Source organism: Castanea sativa, chromosome 9 (genome assembly GCF_040712315.1).
Source record: "Castanea sativa cultivar Marrone di Chiusa Pesio chromosome 9, ASM4071231v1".
Classification (NCBI taxonomy): domain Eukaryota; kingdom Viridiplantae; phylum Streptophyta; class Magnoliopsida; order Fagales; family Fagaceae; genus Castanea; species Castanea sativa.
In genome coordinates this window covers 41,346,491-41,368,130 of record NC_134021.1, presented here as the reverse complement: position 1 = coordinate 41,368,130, position 21,640 = coordinate 41,346,491, and the positions used below count along the sequence as shown (strand labels likewise).

Here is a 21,640-nt window from a genome sequence, read left to right as displayed (position 1 = left end):
TGTTTGAGCTTAAGCTTGTCAGATAGTCCAAAAGCTTGAACTCAACTTAGACCAAGCTTATGAAATAAATCAAGCTGAGCTCAAGCTCAAGCTTAATGTCAAGCTTTTGAACTCGATACAATACAAGAGCATATTAAGCCCATATTTAACATATTTTCAAGCTCATTTGATTTACACATGTGGTCCCAACTTTGAATTAATTGACGACTTAATAAAATATTAGTTTATGTATTAAGTCCATATCAATCTAATCACCTAGCCCATAAACCAACCTAAGCTCAGCTTGTTTTTCATTGAGCACTATTGTTCACAAAGATTTTTTTTTTTGCATAAGATCAATTTGTTTATCAAACAAATCTAAAATTAAGACTCAAGCTTGGCTCATTTATGAATTAACAAATACGAATAAATTTTTTATCGAGCCAAACTCGAGTTTTCACGAACGGCTTGGCTTGCTTATTTATAGCCCTATTTGAAAACCCCACTTCCCCCCGCCCCCCTAGTCCAAAAGTCATCCTCCCTCCTTATCCAAAATAAAGAGTCATCTTCCCTTTCCGAGCGTGCTAATCTCACATGGTGTTTTTTTGCTAATCTCACATGATGTTTTTTTTTTAAGGGAAATCTGAAATCTCACACGGTTATTGGACCAACATATGAGCGACAATGCATTTATCAGATGTATAAGATAATAAATGCATCCAAAATTCACCCTTTAGTCTCTCATGTAGAGAGCAGAAAATCTCTAACTTCACAAGTACTTCCAAAGAACTTATCAAATGCTACAGATTTTAAGATGACATGATATTGCAATCTGCCCTGAAGGTTTCTACATCAACACTCAAAACCCGTGCAATCTGCAAAGGTTCTCTTCCTATCAAAATCTGCAAAGGTTCAGTCCATATATACAGTTACGCTTAAATGATTCAATGAGATAATGCTTGGTATGGATAGCCAATTAAGGTTTTCCATTCTCCCAGTTGTGCATGTATGACAGAGCAGTGGTAACAAGCTCAATACTTCACACATGATATTTTCCTTAATTGTCACAAAACGCATCCTTGCCTGGCCTCCAAGAAAGGGGTTATCAAATTTGACAAAAAGCATTAATCAACTGAACGAGTGCAACATTAGTTAAAAGAGCTAGATAAAGGTGGCAGAATTTTCACCAACTATTCTGATTTAATTTATCATTAAAATTTAACTTATCCAATGTACAAAGGATGGAAAAATGAGACATCTAAGAGATGGCAGTTCTTAACATGTTTGTATCGGAGATCAAACACAACTTGAATTCGCTTCATTCTTCAATCTTTTGATGTTATAACCAGCAACCCCAATGCACCAATAAGAATATACTGCAAGAGAGAAATGACCGATGTTACTTTCTGTGTAAATTTAATAGCCTTGCAGTTTTTAGAATTCTAAAGTTAAATTGATTATTACATTTCATGAAAAAAATTCTAGTACTTCAAACAGAGTTCCAGTTTGAGATTCTAAAGTGGAACTCATAGATGCCACAAAGACATTTATGAACAAACTTCGATCAGATGCTGACCAAAGAGAGGAAAAAATTTCAACATACAATGAAATCTAAGAAATAATATTATTAAGAATCAGAAATAGACTAGCAAAAAAACATTTAATTTCAGAAATTACCAAACAAAATTCTAGAGAACATTTTTTTTTTCTTTGTTCTTCTCAATAACTTCTTCTTTATATATATAATAAAAAATTTATTAGAAAAGGAAAAGAGAATGACACATAATAAGATGTGCACAAGAAGTTCTTTTGGTCAGAGACACAAACCTTGATAATTGGCTTTTCAGTCATGATAATTGTTACCCAGCCAACATAAGGTAGGAACCTGCCAGCGACAGAAATGTAAGCAATATGAAGATTTATTTTCAAATTCAAGAAATAAAGGTGCAGATACCCTTGGATATGCTATTTTTAAAAGAAGAATATGAAAATGAATGAAGAAAACTGGTGGCAATCTATTGTGCTTGTCAAACACAAAACTTGGTTAAAAGTATTTTCAAGATCATCTACACCATCTTCATAAAACCACTCGTCACTAACTTGTAAGGCACCCTACTCATCCAGCATTGCAAAATAGTTGGTGATTTGCCAGAAGGTTCAGAACATACAGGGCATTGGACTTCCCAATATATGATGACTCCATAACCATGAGACATCAAACTGCCACAGAAATGCACCCCAATTGTGTGTAGGCGCACATGCATGCATGTGGGTGTCTTTATGTATGTAAATTGCTAATAAAATGCATCCATGCAAAACACGTTGTTCTCAGCAAGGCTGCAACAAATGATGACTCCTCCATGCTAACATGGTGCAATTAACCCAAAAAATAATAATAATGAAAATAAATGAATAAGATCAAGTAAGAAGACTATTGCTAGAATTTTTACCCAACGGCTCTGCCCATTATGTGGTGCCGTTGCAGCCAGAGCTGACCATGAGCATACAGAAGTCTGTCATCCCCATAATTATTATCTCCTGAGATAGACAGCAACATATGGAGAGGGAGAATGTCAGGATAACAGCAGATGACCCACCATTTTTTTTTTTTTTTAAATACAGCATTAATATCATTAACATATTAAAACTGCAGCAGGTATAGTAAGGAGAAAGCAAGAAGATGAATTATGATGCTAAGACCCGCCCATGTATAATGATAACCACCTCCAAAAATAACAATCATGGATTACATCTCAATAAATTCCAATCAAAAAGTTCAATTTTCCAAAAGCCAGCACCTTTTGTGAGTACATCAACCTCTCCAGTATCTTGCCGTTCATGAACCTGCAAAAGGAATTAACTATTAAGACTCACTAAACAACACAGTATTAATGTTTACTAATGAAAAGGCATAAGCTCTGACATATACGCAAAAGGTAAACACTTCAAGGTATTCTGTCAGTTCTTCAAACAATTCTTTCTGGCTTTTGGCATCAAAAGCTAAAATGCCACAACTCAACTCTCAGAAATCAAAATGCTGTCACATGTTCACCTGTCATGTGACAACTTATTTCACAAGCCAAAAACTTTCTGGCAAATGAAGCTCTTTGCTTGCTCTATCTTAAGGCATCTTTTTTTTTATATCCATTATAGATTATGAACTTTTTGTATTAATCTAGAACATCTCTCATAAACATTCTATGCAAAAATACTATCACATAACAGGTGCCATCTGTTTGATGCATTAGAGTTACAACAATTATATCTTTCAATTTTAACAATGTGGTCAATAATCTTAATGACATCTACAGAAAACAGGTATCAGTTACAATACATCTACAGATGCCAACCATACAGCAGCATAAAGAGATGACTAGCTCTCCAGACCAAACAGCATTCTCATCATAGCCTGCCCTGTATAAGGACATATTCGGTACCCACTGTTTGGCAACATAGTATTTGTTCAAAGCACTGCAACTTAACTCTACTCAACTAAGCCTTAGTCCTATCTAAATAAGTCAGCTTTCTTCCAAGCAACTCAACCCCAATTAATTTGGAAAAGAATCCATGTAGCCAATAAAGTCATTTTGAATTAAGGCTTAATTGAGTTGAGTTGAGTTGAGCATCTGCCATGCAAGCTAAGGGTGTTGGGGTGGGGAGAGTTTTCAGATAATTGAGAGAACTTCCCAGGTTACTCAAAATTAACTTGACCAAAAAGTTAATCTATTATCACTTGAACCAAGGGCAAGAGATTGTAACAAGGCAGACTTTACAGGGCACCTGACCTATGGGCAAACGAGCTAAAAATTCTGGGGTTTGATCTAATGCCTAAAATGGTAATAAAAAAAATTTGAAATTTACCTTCATTGGTCAAGTCAAAATATCCTTAATAAAACTAAGCACAACATACCATGTCCTCCTTAAGCATCAACATCTATGGGGTCAGGTGTAGACATATCAATACAAGCATCCAATTGAGAACCTCTATTGCCCAGTGTCTAATCTAATCTAATACTCTTAAAAGTGAATAGGACGAATGATGCTGCATGCTAGAACCCAACTTTATGTGAGTCCAGTCATTTATTCGAATAGGGACAAACTCAGATAAAAACATAAGAGCTTTAGCAGCATAATCGTAGTGCATTACTTCATATTGATATAGCTTCCACCACAGTAACAAAGGCACCAGTATTCTATGGAAATCAATGTGTAGTACAAGGTCAGGATAATGTGTTTACCTTAATGACACGATGGACAATAGGAATCTCGCGACCCTGAACAAATACATACATGAAAAAGATAAATATTAGCATTGGAAAAAAAAAAAAAAAAAAGAGGGTGGGAGGCTGAGAAGTTGAAGAACAAGAGAGCAGCAGATCTCAAGAGAGAGAACAAGAACTCAAAAATAAGTTAAACAAGCATACATGCATGACACCATAATGCAAAATAGTACAAAAATATAAATAGCATTAGTTATCTTAACCTCAACACGTTACATAAAACAAAATGTTTGTAAAAAATTGTGTTAATATTATGAAAATTCAGTCACTAGTCAAGTTTTCTTGTTCAGTTTCCTTTTCATGTACATTATATTCATTATTTAACATCTGCTTATCCTATTGCGATTGCTCACTATTTTTTTTTTAGAAGTTCAAACTACACCTGGTCAGACTTTTTTCAATGTCACATCACTTAATAACTTTATACCAGATGTAATTTTTGATAAATTATCTATTGGATTACATTGTATCTTAAGTCCTTCACACTTATGAAATACCAAGATGATCAAAGAAAAAAAATTATCTCATCTATAAAATATTTAAATTTCTAGTTTCTTGAATTTTAAATTTATACCCAAAATAAGAACTATGGATCAAATAGTCAATTAAATCCAACTGACACTATTTGGTGTGCATTAAGAACAAAGAGAACCTATAATCCAATGGTGAAAGACACAAGTTGCCATGTGTTAAGAACAAAGAGAACCTAAAATCCAATGGTAGGATTTTCAAAATATCAATCCAATAGAGAGTTATTAAGTGGGGTAAATTACCTCATATAAAACTTGATCATGACCCTATATAAAGAAGGTACCTTTCTCAAAACAAAAACAATACAGTTACAGCCAACAGATCCTCTTTTTTTTTCTTTTTTTTCCATTAACAAGTAACTGATAAAATTACTATGGTGGTAATAGGATCAATTTCAAAGTCTCAGCATAAAAATCCATCTAACTACATATTTACAAATTATATGATCCCTTGAATAATTTCTATGGCTCATTAGTCGAAAGGATATGTGGATTAGAAAATGAAAGGTGCAGGTCCTGTTGACATTAAGTATTACTAGGCTGGAATGGAAAACTGATCAAAGAAATACTCCCCCATCTTCTGATCAAACAAAAAAAAGTATAAAAATAAAATTAAAAAAACTCCCCCTTCTTCCATTTTTTTTTTGTTTTGGGGGGGGGGGGGGGGGGGGGGTTGGTGAATTAATTCAACAATTAATTAAACCTCTTCTTTATTTTTTTTCACAAAATTTTCGTAAGATACATCAATTGCTTCTTTCTAACTACTGTCCATCCCAAGCCAAATGTTTTTCTTTTTTTGTATTCTCAATTTTCCAAAGTAGCCTAAACAAAATACAAAAAATAAAAATAAAAATTTATTTTGATACAAACTTTATTTTTTAGGCTACTTTGTGTTCATTGCTGTGTACATGTAGTCTATTCTTTTAATAAAATACTTTTACTTATAAAATAAAATTTTAAAAAAGCACTGTCAAATTGATATACATAAAAACAATGAGTTTAAGGACAGATACAAAAAGTATTCTAAAGACATTTTAAAAACCTAGTGAGTTTACTAGAAGAATCTTATCAGAAATGATATATACAACACCAACATAGTAATGACCACAAGCAGAATAAAAAATAACACTTTAGAAGAAACTTACATCGACGTTAAAGACAACAATTTCCCCAGCACGAATAGGATCTTTGCTCATGTGCAAGAACAAGATGTCCCCCTGCATTATGATATGAAAGGTTATCATTTTTTAGGCAGCATGAGAACAAGATTGACATGGTGATATCAAACATGTGCAGCAGAAATTTTAAAATAAAATTCTTGGAGGCACAATTGCAATTGCTCCTCAATTGCACTTTCTCCATAGAAAAAACACCCTAAGAAGACACTTTGTGGAAAAAAGAACCAGTCACTGCTCCCTAAAGATAGAAACAAGGATAGAAGAGATATATCTTCTCTTCGTTTCTTATGGATATGAAAGGGTGTGCAATTTTCCTCTACGCTAACCGAGGTAGTTTCATAAATGAAATGATAGTTTCAAACTTGAAATTCCAAGTCACACTGAAAACAATTCCATGAAGAACCAATTTTGATTAAAAAACATGTTGAAGCATTCACAAATTAGGTTGACTTACCCTCTTGAAACCTGGTTCCATGCTACCAGAAAGCACAACGACAACAGGAGACTCACTGCCAGTAATGCACATCAATGCCTTCCATATTATTAGTGCAGACGTAACAATCATCCCTGGGAGAAAATCATAACATTTAAGCGAACAAATATTGTGCAAAAAGGTTAGTAAACCACAACATGATAGCGGTAATATACAAACAGATTTCTACTTCAAAGTGAAACATCTGTACCAATATATTCAAATTTTTTTCATTTCAACAAAACAGTTTTTTGCAATATTGTTATAACAAAGGCAAGATAGCAAAATGGTCAAAATTTCAAAAGAGAACCCCCTCCATTTCAAAAGCAACCACCCTTTCAGTATCAAAAACTTACAATCTGAGAGGTTCTGAAAATTAGCAAACTATCTTATAATGGGATAATAAAAATGAATAACCTTGCAGCCATATCTGCTCATACAGAGTGTGAGTTTGGATTAGCTTTTTTGCGACAGCAAGTTTGCTTCTTAAAGCCTCACTTTTTCAGTGTACAATTGTACTTTTGCCAATTTTCAGCAAAAAGCTCATCCAAAAATAACACATTAACCATGTAAAAAAAGACTTCGGACCATAATTTATGCTTTTTGCAAATCATTTATCAAAAAAAATTATGTTCTATTGCAAATCAGCCACTTTTTGGAGGGTTCATAAGATTTCAAACTCCATAAAATCTGAAACATTCTGACTAACAATAATGCTTGATTTTTTAATATGTTGGACTGTGCTGCTTCTTCTTATGAACACAATTTCGAAAAATATAAATTTGAGTAATTACCATATGTTGACCTATAATTGTAAAAATGTTAAAGTCAAGAACCAAGAGTAAACAGTAGCCAAAAAGAAGGGGAAGGGGAGATTCAAACTAGTAACTTCCATGGCCCCTAACCCATTGTGCTATGCTACCCCTTGAGGTTTACACAATTAAAAGTTATTACTAAGACAATCCAAAGTTAAACTTATATCACAAATTTATTTTATAAAAAAAAAAAAAAATACAAGATTCCTATCTTTTTTATATAAAAGAAAAAGAAAAAAAAAATCACCCTTTTTATGTATTTATTCGTATTGTCTTAGCATTCAAACCTAAAAAGCAAACTCATAACTTTATTTTGTGGGCATGAATTATCACCCAACCCTATATAAACAATGATTATGAATGTGACAATTGATTTTGCTTCTGTTTCCTAGACAATAAAACTTGGAAATCCCAATCCAAATGAGCGATATAGAATCACATCAGCCTCAACAAACAATTGGGTTTTGTTCTCTTAAGCCCCAAAAGAAAACCCAACAAGAAAAAAAAAATCGATAAAGCTTCAATTTTTAATGCATACCCACAATTTATTATCACCCAAAGACAGCAAAAAACACATAAAATTCCAATTCCAAACACGAATCAATGAAATGAAACCAAAAAAAAAAAAAAAAGATTGAAGAATTGGAAGCGAACCAAGACTGATGGCCTGTGTGAGGACCTGTCGGATCTGAAGGGATTTGATGGAGTCCATTGTCTCACCGATCCAACCCATTCTCACAGTCTCTCTCTCTCTCTGAGCCTCAGTTACAAAAATCAAAGCAAACCCACGTTTTATTCTATTGCTTATGTTTGTGTGTGCGTCTTATAATGCCGGAGAGCTACTGTTTCTGTAAAGGGCCGTTTTATTATTATTATTTTTTTTTTTTTATATCTTCTATTTTTCAAGTTTTTATTTTTTTAATTTTAATTTTAGAATTTTTTTTTTTTGGGCTAAAATATATTTTATTTCTTTTAATTTAAGTGATAGTGTCATTTTGACCAATCAAAAATTTCCAAAACTTGTAACTCATCCCCTCAACTTTTAAATTGATGTCATTTTTTTTTTTAATGTGAAATTGATGTCATTTTGATATTTGAAGTTTCAAAATTTTCTTCTATAAGTGACCCCTTCTCGATTATTTTCTAAAGTTTTTTTATGGAAATTTAAAAAAAAAAAGTATTGGCAGGTTGTATGGTTATAATAAGAAATAAGTAATAAGTAATAACCAGAGTTGTGTCATTTGTGTTGAGATCATGCCACATGTTGCCCACTATTTTCTATTTTATTATAATCCCATAGTTATATTGCTATTCAAGCAAAGGAGAAGTAATTTAAATCCTAGATGTTTTGAAAATACTAAGATATGCCAAGTTGCTAACTATTAACCTTAACACATATTTTCCATTTCCACAAATATTTTACTTATCCTAACTTTGAAGGTGTTAGTTAATAGATTGAAAATCGTGTTACCCATGGTTATATTGGTGTTTTTAATGAAAACATTCAGTATTTTAATTCCTCATTGCATTGTAATTATAGAATTATTTAAATAATAAATAAATAAATAAATAATACTTAAAAAATTAAAAACTTTGATAATGTTTTACTTGCCCTTTAGATGCTACATTCAATCAGTAGAAAGAAAAATGGAAAGGTTGGTCGGCACTAAATAATTTAGATATGAATAAGCCTACAATATGATTGAATGGAAGTTTTTGGAAGCTCTTATAGCTAGGTTTAGGTTTTTTCAAAATACTGATAAAAGTATAAATTTCAGTTAGCTCAATTAGTAAAGTCTATAATTATTGAATAAAAGATTTAGGGTTTAATTCTCACCTACATCAAAAATCGATTAACGTCTTGAATAAGACTAAATGCAAAATAGGCCTAAAATTTACATCAGTCTTAAAAAGCACTTGCATTAGTGCATTGGTGTATGTCTGTTCAAGTATAAAGACATATTTTATTCATTCTCAATTCACTTTATCAGTTAGTGTGTGTCTGTGCGTGAGTGATATGAGTGTTTTAAGAAAGTGGTATGTGAATGAAAAATGAATATTTTATTGAAATAGCATTTAGAATAGATATTCTCAATTAGAGATTTTTGAAAAATAATTGTGTAAAATAAAAAAAATAAGTATTTATGTTAAAATAAACAAGAATTATTACACAAGATAATATAAATGCTCTCTAATCATGATGCGTTTGTCTTCTACCTCCCACTCAGTGAGGTTGAACAGTGTAACTTGTGGATTATTTTCGAGTAATCTGAGGCATATGTCAAGGTGATCCTTGCCACCTTATTTGCTTATTCTCTATGTTGAATGTCTTCCATGTTAAGAGTTGAGACAGGCTGATATGGAAGGAGATGTAAGAGGGATTGCTACTAGCAGGGAATCCAAGCCCATCCAAGTTTTTCTTGCTGATAATATACTGTCATTTTGTCAAGCAACAGCCCAAAATTGTGAGAAGTTGGTGGAGACGTTGAGTAATTAATATCTAAGACAACCATTTTCCTCTCTCAAAATACGAGTGTCCAACAAATTTGGGGGGTTCTTGAGATTAAGATTGAAGAGGATAAAATAGGAGACGGATCTTTCTTCGTGAAGCATGACGGTACGGTATTGACATGTGGATGGTCAACGGGTCAATGTTACAAGGACACGTAGTGGATGGTTGTAACATTTGGCCTCCGTTGGTATTGATTAGGCTTTAAGGATTCCTAATTGGAATCAACTTGCATCTCGCGATAAGTCTAATATGGCTTTGCTTGATCTCCACACAAACATGAATAAAGAGAGTTCTTGCGTTACACATTTCACCATAATCAAAAGACTCCTATAAGGAAAAGAACTCTATAAGGTATGCAGAATCGAAGAGGTGTTATCCTAAAAGGAAAGGGTTTCCTGGCCAAGGCATGGATGATTAACCCTACACCAATATAAATACTCCAAAACTCTCGTAAATCAAGGTACGCATAATTAACTTGACTCTGGCACTTTAGGGTTGTGAAAAACTCTAACTTGACCTTCGGAGGGTTTTTGACCAGCACCACACCGGTGCTCTCTGTTAGGTCTTCTCTTTTCGTTTTGCAGGTGTTATTTCGATTTGGGAGTGCGTGCAGCTTACTAGTGACTTTTTCAGCATCATCAAAGATCATGAGAAATGTTTGGCTACTGTCTTTTGCAAGAGCTTAAAAAGTTACTCTTTTAATATGATAAAAGGAACATATTTGGACATAAAAATCCATTGGCTACATTGGTCAACCCTGTGTCAACCAAAACATGCAGGCAAGCTAGGTCTTAGGGACAAAGAATTGTTAAAGGTTTGTTTAGGATCCACTTATTTTACTGAAACTGAAAATTTTTTACTGAAAATACTATAGATAAAGGTAAAGGTTAGCTGAAATAGTATAGTAGAACCTATTAATAGTACCAAAAACTGTAGTGGGGTCCATGAATAAAAAAAAACCGAATAATAAAATAAGTTAGTTTTTTAATTTAGAGTCAAACACACACTTATAACAGGACTCTTCTAGGCAAGTAGGGGTGGCATCTCCTCCAAAATTCTCACTCTTTATTTAATAGCAAACATTGCTCAAATAATAACATTTCCTTGTGTAATGAAATTATTTGGAATTAGAAACAACTATAATGTCAAATGACCACAATTCATATGGATATAGGTTAATGTTCAAATTACATGTATTGATCTTGTTTCAATTATTCTTTAGCATTTGTTATTGAGAGAAAATTAGAAAGAACACTCATTATTTTCATTGTTTGGTTGAAAAAGGGTGTTGCAAGTGTCTTTCGCCTGAGCTTATCAAATTTAATCTCCCTAAATCGAGGAGAAAATAGAGATAAAACCTTGGCTTAAAAGGAAAAGGTAATCCTCGTCCTTCATTATAAGATTCACTTACCAAGTTACCACTACCAACCACCAACTCATAATTTTTGTCCAATCAAAATTTCTTCTTTTTTTTCTTTTTCTTTTTTCAAATTTTCCTCCTATCTAAATTGTAGGTAGCTACCAACACTTCTTTGACTACACACTTAACACTCCCTTTGAAATCGAGTTTTGAAATGCAATTTTAGTTAAAACACAATTTTAGTCCAAGTGACAGTTTGGTTACAATGAGTGTGCAATAGCAAGTGAGTGATAATCTTTACTTTAATAGCCAAGTTTAAAAGCAAAACAAATTGTTGGGTTTTTTTGGTTTTGAATCGTGGTTTTGTTGAGTTTTGGATCCTAAAAGTGTTTTGTTTCATTTTTTAAACTTGATTTATAAAATTTTAAGATAGGTAATTTTTTTACTACATTTGTAATATGTTTTTTTGGGGAATAATAGTTAACTTCTAATATACTTTGATGATGCACAAAGTTTAGTCCATAAATGTTGTCTTAGAGAGCTTCTAATTGAGTAGTTAATATAACTTACATAAACACCACTTAAACCTGAAAAGATAAGCTTACATGTTTGGGCCCAATTATGATATATTAATCACTCATTCAACTTCGCTCGCATGTTATAACCAACAACTCTATCTCACGTGTAAGTATTTGCCTCTCTATGAGCTTCCGAACCTCTATTTGGGGCAACAAATAAGTCATACTTGCTCCCTTTTTGCCTATGGGATTTTTTCTTTACTAGCATGTCATCCATGAACCTCTCATGTGCCATCCATAAAAACCACATGCCAACCCTAAACGGTATATATGGGAACCCGGCCCACACTTCCATATCTATAGGAACCTCACACCTCACCATGATCTAGCACCATGACAATACTATTCTATTGGGCTTCTTTGTTGGATCTCAAGCTCAAAAGCTTGATCTCAGCTCGAGTTTGAGCTTGATATTAAGCTTGACCTTGGCTTGACTAATGAATCAAGCTAAGTCAAGTCAAGCTCAAACTTTTTGGCTTTCTCACGAGCTCAAGCTCAAGTAATATTTTAGGCTTGTCTCAAGCTCAAGCCAAGCTTGAACTTTTGACTTTTACTAACAAATCAAGCTTGAACATATACTACTCGACAAAAGTTGGCTCTTTTACAGACCTAAACTCAAGTACCCTACCCATACGTACATAACCTTCTTTCTTCATTTGTTTTCTTATTTTATTTTTATTTCATGGTGAGCAATTAAATATGGAGAAGATAATAAATAATGACATAATTTACATGAAGAGAAAACTTAACTAGTGTCTACGAATTTTCATAAAATTAACACAGCTTTTTACGAACTTTTTTATTTTATGTAATATGGCTGAGGTTTAGATAACTAGTGCTAGTTCTACTTTTTTTTCCCCCGCACTGTTTTCATGTGTTGTAAATGGAGGTTTGTTTGACAAACACAAAAGTCAAAAGGTCACCACCAGTTTTCTTCATCCATGTTCTGATAAAAATAACATGCACAAAGGGTCACTTTACTTCTTGAATTTAAAAAATAAATATTCATATTTCTTTCAATTCTGTCCAATTGGGTCCACTCTGTCCATTTCAGTCTAGTTAGGTCCATTTGGTATACTTCGGTCTAATTCAGTACACCTCAGTCTAGTTAAGTCAATTTCAATTCAATTAGGTATTATTTGGTCCATTTCGATTTAATCTTTTCCATTTCAGTCCATTTAGGTCCAATTACGTCCTTGAGATCCATTTTTGTCCATTTAGTCCATTTCGGTTTACTTCTATCTATTTCAGTCCACTTCGGTCTAATTTGGCTTATTTTGATCTACTTCGGTCCAATTCGGTCTACTTTGAGTGAATGGATGACCATCACCATTGAAATTCTAAAGCTGTCTCAATTGTGCAATAGTGAAAATAAAATGCCACTTGACTAGAAGATACATTTGGATCTTCAATTGCTAACATAAATAAATAACTATGCAGTCATATCATAAGACAAGTATAATCAAGGGTAAGAAATCATCCTTAAAAGTTAAAATATAATTACTATCTATGATAACATGTTCTCATTTAACTTGATGTCGGAATGACTTAAGTTACATTTGTAGAGAAAAACCTCCACTAGGCTAATTAATTAAAGCATCCTGATGTCACATCAACTTAATAGCATTAGGTTAGGCAACATAACATTATGTACTAAAATATGAGTACAAAAGTTTTCAAAAGAAGATTTCAATAATTTTTTTTGGAAATTGTTATTGTCTTAATGAGCGCTTGGATAGCTGAAAAGCATCCTACGTTTTGCGTTTTTTTTTTTTTGGATAGCGCCTTTTGTACTGTTCATGGACCATGAACAGTACATTTAGGCTTATGAACAGTAACTTCTTTGTGAACAGTAACTTTTTAATTATTATTTTTTTATTATTTTCAGTTTTCAGCAAAATAAGTAGTATCCAAACAGACCCTTAATCAATTTACAAATAAATTAAATTAACACTAAACAAATTAAAGTTTTCAAAAGAAGGCTTAATGTTGTATTTATAACTTATACATTGCAAGATAAGTTTTTCTATTGATATGTGAAGTTCATCTTGAAATGTATAAATTATTCAACATACCATGGCAAAAATTTATTTATAAATAAATTTATTGTCCTCTCCATTCTCTAACAAGAATGATTATATATAGTTTCATATAAACACTCAAAATAGTTGATATGACAAAACAAGGCCGCGTGAAATAAACTCCTTATGTTGATGACTATATTGTGTGGTTGAACGAAGTACCAAACTTTTTATTGATAAAAAATTTAAAAAAAATATTGACACAAAAAATTGTAACTGTCTCACACATTGCGTAAGCCTGCGATTAGTCATACACCAATTCTCACACTATCACACGTCTTGATGAGTGATGTTCACCAGTTGCACTCAAAAGAAATAAGTTGATCAAATTACCTACTAGCGTTTTTGGAATCCCTTTTGAATGTATGTGCTGGTGTCATAAACGCAAAATCCCATGAAGTTTGCATTAAAAGAGGGGCAAAATTCTTTGCAATTGGTAAGAGTCCGAGGCTGATATCCACCAAGATTTGTATTGTAGTTTCATGGAGTAAACCTCAAGATGGGTTAGTTAAACTTGAAACTGATGGTTCATCTCTTGGAAATCCAAGCAAATCAAGTGGATGTGGTTTGCTAAGAAGTAGAAATGGTGATTGGATCAAAGGCATTGCCAGATATTCAGGTCACTAACCAGGGTTATGGCTGAATTTTGTGCTCTCCAGGATAGCCTCTTTTTAGCCAAAGACCTTGGAATTTTTAACTTGGATGTAGAGCTGGATGCTTTGATTCATTGATTGTGTTTCATCTCATGAAAAATCTTATGGCCAATCACTCACTAGAACCTTTCGAAGACCTTCCCTAACAGCCAAATTAAGCACTCATTATGCAAAGCAAACTACTGTGCGGATGCTCTTGCTAAACTCGGAATTTTTGTAATTAGTACTTATGTTTTATCCAATAACCCACTGCTTGTGGTGGAGAATTTGGCAACCCTTTATAAAAAGGGCAGATCTTGTAATAGACTTATAACTATTTAATTTCTATGCATATTCCTATTTTTAAAATATGCCATGGTTCTTTTCCAGCACCAAAAAAAATAACGAAGAACTAATCTCATCTTCGAGCCTCCCTTGTTAAGTTTATTTTTACATTTGCTGCAGTATCATCACTAACATCCATGGCAGATCTTTTTTTGACATAATATACTTTGAAGTCATAGTCATCATCCATGGCATCTTTTGGGATTGATTTTTCAGCTTTTTTCCTTCTCTTCTTCTCCGCTTTCTTCATCTTTGAGAGAGAGAGAGAGAGAGAGAGAGGGAATAGAAAAGCATGGGATTAAACAATAAGTAGCCGAATCACAATACTCAATTAACTCGCTTTATCCTGTCCAAAATTTGCCGACTCAACCAAAATAAATTCGCCATTTTTAGTCTTCCATCACTCATCAATGAATTCAAAACCAGACATAGGCACCTTACCAATTATTTGATTACCATCATCCTCATCACCAACATCCATGGCAGATCTTTTCTTGACATAATCTACTTTGAAGTCATAGTCATCGTCAATGGCATCTTCTGGGATTGATTTTTCAGCTTTTTTCCTTCTCTTCTTTCTTCATCTTTGTATTAAGCATACCTTCAACTGCATATAACTTCTCATTCTGCCTGCTAGTAGCAGTTTTTCCTTTGTTCCTGCCTTCTTCATCTTCTTCACATGCCATGGACACATCATCACCATCATTATCCATGTCTTTGGGGCCTTCACCACTTTGGATTGAATGTTTTGGTTCATCATTCTAATGCATAAAAATACAAAAAGAGTTGTACATTAACGTATTAGTTTCATACATTTAAAAAAGAATGTATAATGAAAACAATGAGGAGGTGTGCTCTTCTCGAGGATGGAGATTTGGAGTATCCAAAGTCACTTCACAGCCTAAGACCATAAATACATGCTTTAAACTAAGAGAGATCACAAACCTCTAGTAAATCCTCATCAAAATTGAGGGGGCAACTCGGAGGAACTTCCATAGGATTGAGATCATCAACCGACCTGAGGCTTCCAATGAACGAAGATTCATTGTCATAAACCTCATCAATGTTAAATTTTTTCCCAAGCTCAGAAACAATCTTGGCCTCTAAAGGCTCTCCTTGATTCCTAATTGGGGGCATAGTGTAATATGGAATCTTACCTACATAAAATCAAACTATTAACGTACTTTTTTATATAAGTAAAACAATAGATAATTAGGGGCACTCTGAGAATCAAACTCAACTCCTCTAACACCCAAATTATTACATTACTTTACATCTTTATATATTACAATTTGCTTTTCTTGTTCTCCCTTTGTTTGTTTGCATATTACCAGGGCACATAAACCATAAATGCCTAACACATACACTGATTCCAGTCATGCAGAACAATTCTTGAATTTCAGTAACTACAAAACGATAGAGCAGCAAGAAGAAAACTAAATAGGGAAAGAAGACACATCTTTTCCCAGTGAGTACACCATAAGTAAATTTAACAAAAAAATAACCAAAAACCCCAGAAAAGACATTTCTATAGTGAGGCACAACAAGCTCTCCTGAAATATAATTTCCAATTATGGTTAGCAAAAAAACACCACATACATTGACAGTCAAAGATAGGTGTGACATGGTAAAATATAAACATATGTGTGTGTGTGTGTGTGTGTGTGTGAGAGAGAGAGAGAGAGAGAGTATTTCCTTAGCAAAGCCCAAGTCTTGAAATGAGAGGCTTTATTAAGACTCATCCCTACAGAAACATCACTAAATAAAATCACGAGTGATAATATAGCTAGATGCCTCCCTCACCTATACTCAAGAAGTTGCTGTGTAGAAATGAAACCAGAATACCAGATTTCTCTCCATTTTGATTACAATGCAAATTCTCTGATGAATAATCAAATTTATCATGACTACAAATTGCAGTATCATCAATCAGATTACTCTGACAAGATACAATTTCAAACCTTATCCCAGAAGGAAATCTTCTTCATCTTGCAAACCAAAGGAATATTTTGATATAAGGTGTCGCGTGAATAACAGAGATAGTGACTTCCATCAGTATACATATACGGCTAATGGTTGTGTTCACAATGCTAAAGAAGGTATAGAAAATCGAAGTAGTTGGTAAGAGAAGTAAGAGTGGTGTAAACAGAAGAGATCCAACGACATGTTGCTTCACAGTGTAGTCGTAGCTATCTAATCTCTGATGAAGAGGATTCCATTTTCGACCACTGCCAAAGAATCAGCAATTACATGAATAGCTTGAAACAGGGAAAGAAAAGATATGAACTCTGAAATAAGACATGATATTATCAATGAAGTAAGGAAAAAGATATTTTACACCTTGAAGTTCTGTCTTGCAAAGAATATTTAATCTAGCAAAGTGCACAAGCTGATCTCTTTTAGAGAATAGAATTTCTCATCAACCAAATAAAGAGGAATTCTTCTTAAATGTCAACAAAAAACTAACCTATTTTGCATAGGAAGCCTCCTAAAATTTAAAATTAGTCCTTCAAAAGTAACACTTTTAACTTTCTAAGATATAAGAATATCGTTCTTCCATTAAAAGTTCACTGTAAAAGCATCTCTCTAGAAATATGGCAAAGAAGGGCCCTAGCCACAAAAGCAACTAGAGCCACATATCTCTAAGGAGCACCTGGACATCCACACTTTGCCAACCACGCAAGTGATATGGGGACCAAAAATTACATCATTCGGGAGGATATTACCAATTCAAATTAGCACTCACGTTAAAATGTGAACAATCAAAGATGTCCAAGGTATTTGAGAATACATGAATGGGTAACAAGCATTATTGAATCATGGAAGAAAGACAGGCAAGTTTGACCAATGTACAAGCTCACATGTAAAATGGAAATCAATTTCTTATCCCCATTTTTTTCTCTTCCTTAGCATCCTAACACATTTAACATGTCTTTTAGCTCAGGGATTGATACCCTTTAGAAGAAAAAAGCACTCAGAATAGCATCAACCATAAACGAACCAAAATCATTTTTTTTATTAGCAGAACCAACATCAATTAAGGAAATCAAATATCACCATGACCTCTCATATCGTGATTGAAACAGATAAAGAACAAAAAGGTGAGTATAAGTTTTTGAAGTCCATAAGCAATGAATTTAAAGTTAAGAATTCTAAGTCTTACATATTAAGATTCATTTCAACATCACCCTAGAGAGAAACTATGAATGAGAACTCAATTGAAACAGATAGATAACAATAGCAACAGATGTTCAAAAACACATAAAAGATGAAGTTTTCAGTTGATCCAAAGACCATTATCTAGCAATCCAAAAGGCTACACAAAGTATTAAACATGCCAAGGACAGATCATATCTACCAAAAATCATATATAAAAACACACAGTGTTCTGTATAAACTGCTGCAAATGCAATAAATCAGCATGCATGGCATATGAAACTCCCCCATCTCTTATTTTCTCCTCCTCTTTATTATGGTTTTTTTTTTTTTTTTTGATTGGCAAGAATTCAATTTTATTGATAAAGAAACAAAACCTTGTGCTCAAGATAATGAACACAGAGGATCATAAGAATACAAATAAATAAAATTCAAGATCTAAGAGAATCTAAAAACTCAGAAATATCAGAACATTGTGAAGAACCCCAAGCCATGGGCCAATCAAAAAGAGTAGCCCAAGCCCTTCTTATTATGTATTTTAGCTCCCATCTCTCATTCTTCTTTGCATTGCTTCTTCTTTTTCTTTTTTATTTATTTATTATCTTTTCCCCCTTTCTCCCACTCTCAGGAAGGTCCTATATTCTGATTTTGTGTTTTCCTTGACCTCTAGGGATGCTTACGAAGTTACTTATCACAGTGATGAGAAAAAGGCAATATAGAACTTATAGGATTTTGGAAAAGTCAGCTCAGATATTTAAGAAACTGCAATTATTCTTACACTATCAGCAACACCAGGAAGAATCACTCAATGAACCAATAGGTAGCCAAATCACAATACTCAATTAACTCGCTTTATCCTGTCCAAAATTTGCCGACTCTACCAAAATTTGCCAGACTCTACCAAAATAAATTCGCCATTTTTAGTCTTCCATCACTCATCAATGAATATTTGATTACCATCATCCTCATCACCAACATCCATGGCAGATCTTTTTTTGACATTGAAGTCATAATCATCGTCCATGGCATCTTCTGGGATTGATTTTTCAGCTTTTTTCCTTCTCTTCTTCTCTGCTTTCTTCATCTTTATATTAAGCATACCTTCAACCGCATATTACTTCTCGTTCTGCCTGACAGTAGCAGTTTTTCCTTTGTTCCTGCCTTCTTCATCTTCTTCAAATGCCACGGACACATTGTCACCATCATTATCCATGTCTTTGGGGCCTTCACCACTTTGGATTGAATGTTTTGGTTCATCATTCTAATGCATGAAAATGCAAAAAAGAGTTGTACCTTAACATATTAGTTTCATACATTTAGAAAACAATGTATAATGAAAACAATGAGGAGGTGTGCTCCTCTCGGGGGTGGAGATTTGGAGCGCCCAAAGTCACTTCACAGCCTAAGACCATAAATAGATGCTTAAAACTAAGAGAGCTCACAAACCTCTAGTAAATCCTCATCAAAATTGAGGGGGCAACTCAGAGGAACTTCACAGGGTTGTAATCATCAACAGACTTGAGGCTTCCAATGAATGAAGATTCAGTGTCATAAACCTCATCAATGTTAAATTCTTTCCCAAGCTCAAAAAAAATCTTGGCCTTTGAAGGCTCTTCTTGATTCCTAATTGGGGGCATAGTGTAATATGGAATCTTACCTACAAAAAATCAAATTATTAACTTACTTTTTTATATAAGTAAAACAATAGATAATTAGGGGCATTCTGAGAATCAAACTCAACACCTCTAACACCTAAATTATTAACATCACTTTGCATCTTTATATATTACAATTTGCTTTTCTTGTTATCCCTTTGTTTGTTTACATATTCCCGGGGCACATAAACCATAAACACCTAACACATACCTTGATTCTAGTCATGCAGACCAACTCTTGCAGCAGCTTCCACATCCACAACACCACCCTTTTTCAGCTTACCCCTAACAGTAGCCACTTTTTGAAGGAAGTCATCGACCGAGTCAAAACTAGGGAGCTTGTACAAAGTTACCAACATGCTGGGTGGGCAACGCCTTAGAATCTCCTTCACTACACAGATGGGGCAGGAACAGTATAATATCAAAGTCTGCTGATATGACTTAATATAATAACACAGAATTCACAAAAATTTTACTATCCAAAGGACTTCTTCCTAAAGAAATATGCACCAGAATTTCTAAATAGATATATATATATATATATGTTTTTTTTTTTTTTTGTAAATAATTTTGTTTGATAATTCAATAGTTGGGGGTGGGGGAATTTGAACCTAGGCGTCTCTGTTAGAAACACCAGGAGATGCCAATTGAGCTTAATAGATAGTGGAGAATACATATTAATAGAATTTGATGTCACTGTAACTTCTTTAATTAACATTTATTGTCCTTGATTCTATATATGCAATCTCCTTACATACAAAGGCAGTTGGAGGGAGAATTTGAATTAATGAAGGAATAGAATGTTGTATTTCCTTTGCCACATGAAAAGGTACTCAAACAGAATAGAAAATAAACCAGCACAAGGACAAAGGATGAGTTCACTCACCTGGACCAATCGGGTCATCCAACTTCTTGATTCTTTTGCAATTACTAAGAGTTATAGATGCACCATTTGCTCCAGATCTAATCACCACAACACCAGGGCAGTCTAACAATTTTACATTCTTGTCTAACTGAACCTCTTGCATAGATCTTGTTAAGCCAGGAGTAGAACCAACATTGACAAGTGACAACATGGGGTCTCTTTAAGCTATTAATGAGACTACTCTTACCAAGATTAGGCAGGCCAATACTACCAACTGTAATTGATTTCTTGATCTGCCATAAATAACAAAGCACAATTGTTAATATGGCTGGCACTATTATTCAAACTCTAAAACCCAAATTCAGAAATACAGCATAACAAGTACCATTCAGTATTAAAAAAAATATGGTAAAATAATCTTCACCATGGTTCCTCATTGAGAAGCTTTAATATGTGGAATTAAAACACCATTAACACAGGTTTTGAAGGCCATACTTTGAGAACAAAACTTCCTTAAAGAGAACATTAGGTTTTGGTCAACTAATCGTATATTTGCCTGATGTCCAGTAGAACAAAAGAAATAAGTATTGCATAAAAAATGATCTAACTGACTCATATCAACTGAATAATTATCAACTTTTCAAACCTATTTCACCTCATCCATAATATTTACTTTCCAAAAAACTGCACAAAGACTCTTTGTAACAATAACTAACATCCAACCAAGTAGAGTGAGATATAGCAAGTCAAGCAAACTCCACATGCTATCATATAAACTAATTTGTTCAAAAAAATTCAATGTTGCGTGCATGCAGATCAAGACAACACAGCACATGTACAATAAAAAGCATAATGCTATATCGTCAATGGGACACATGTAAGTCATTGTGAACAAAAAATATGGTCATTGCTTGGTAGACTTACATCATGGCTTCTTGAGCAATTCTTCAACAATTTAATAAGTGTTTCAGCTCCTAGACAATCACTAGTTTGTAGAAGATTGCTTGGTTTTGCTGCCTTTGAGCTTGATTTCCACCCTAAGTTTGATCTCTGCTCTTGTGTACTGCACTTAAATGCAATAACTAGTAATTCTCCCCTATGATACTTAAGCCACTTCTCAACAGCTTCAATTATAATTTTTAATTAACTCTCAAAGGCTAACAAGATGGTTTGATAGGTGTTTTTCTCATCCTATATTCTGA

At 33.6% G+C, this 21,640-nt stretch overlaps 1 protein-coding gene and 1 pseudogene across 1 annotated transcript; both read right to left on the bottom strand.

Annotated features, from left to right (window-relative positions):
• Positions 1-1,159: 1,159 nt before the first annotated feature.
• LOC142610347 (uncharacterized) lies at positions 1,160-8,103 on the bottom strand. The gene is made up of 8 exons (XM_075782151.1): positions 7,909-8,103; positions 6,422-6,534; positions 5,935-6,006; positions 4,218-4,253; positions 2,778-2,823; positions 2,430-2,517; positions 1,807-1,864; positions 1,160-1,355 (listed from the first exon to the last, which is right to left on the bottom strand). The coding sequence occupies exons 1-8, from the start codon at positions 7,985-7,987 to the stop codon at positions 1,305-1,307; spliced, it is 543 nt and encodes a 180-aa protein (XP_075638266.1). The 5' UTR covers positions 7,988-8,103; the 3' UTR covers positions 1,160-1,304.
• A 6,762-nt stretch (positions 8,104-14,865) lies between these two features.
• On the bottom strand, positions 14,866-21,628 carry LOC142609234 (guanine nucleotide-binding protein-like NSN1; annotated as a pseudogene).
• Between the last annotated feature and the right edge of the window lie 12 nt (positions 21,629-21,640).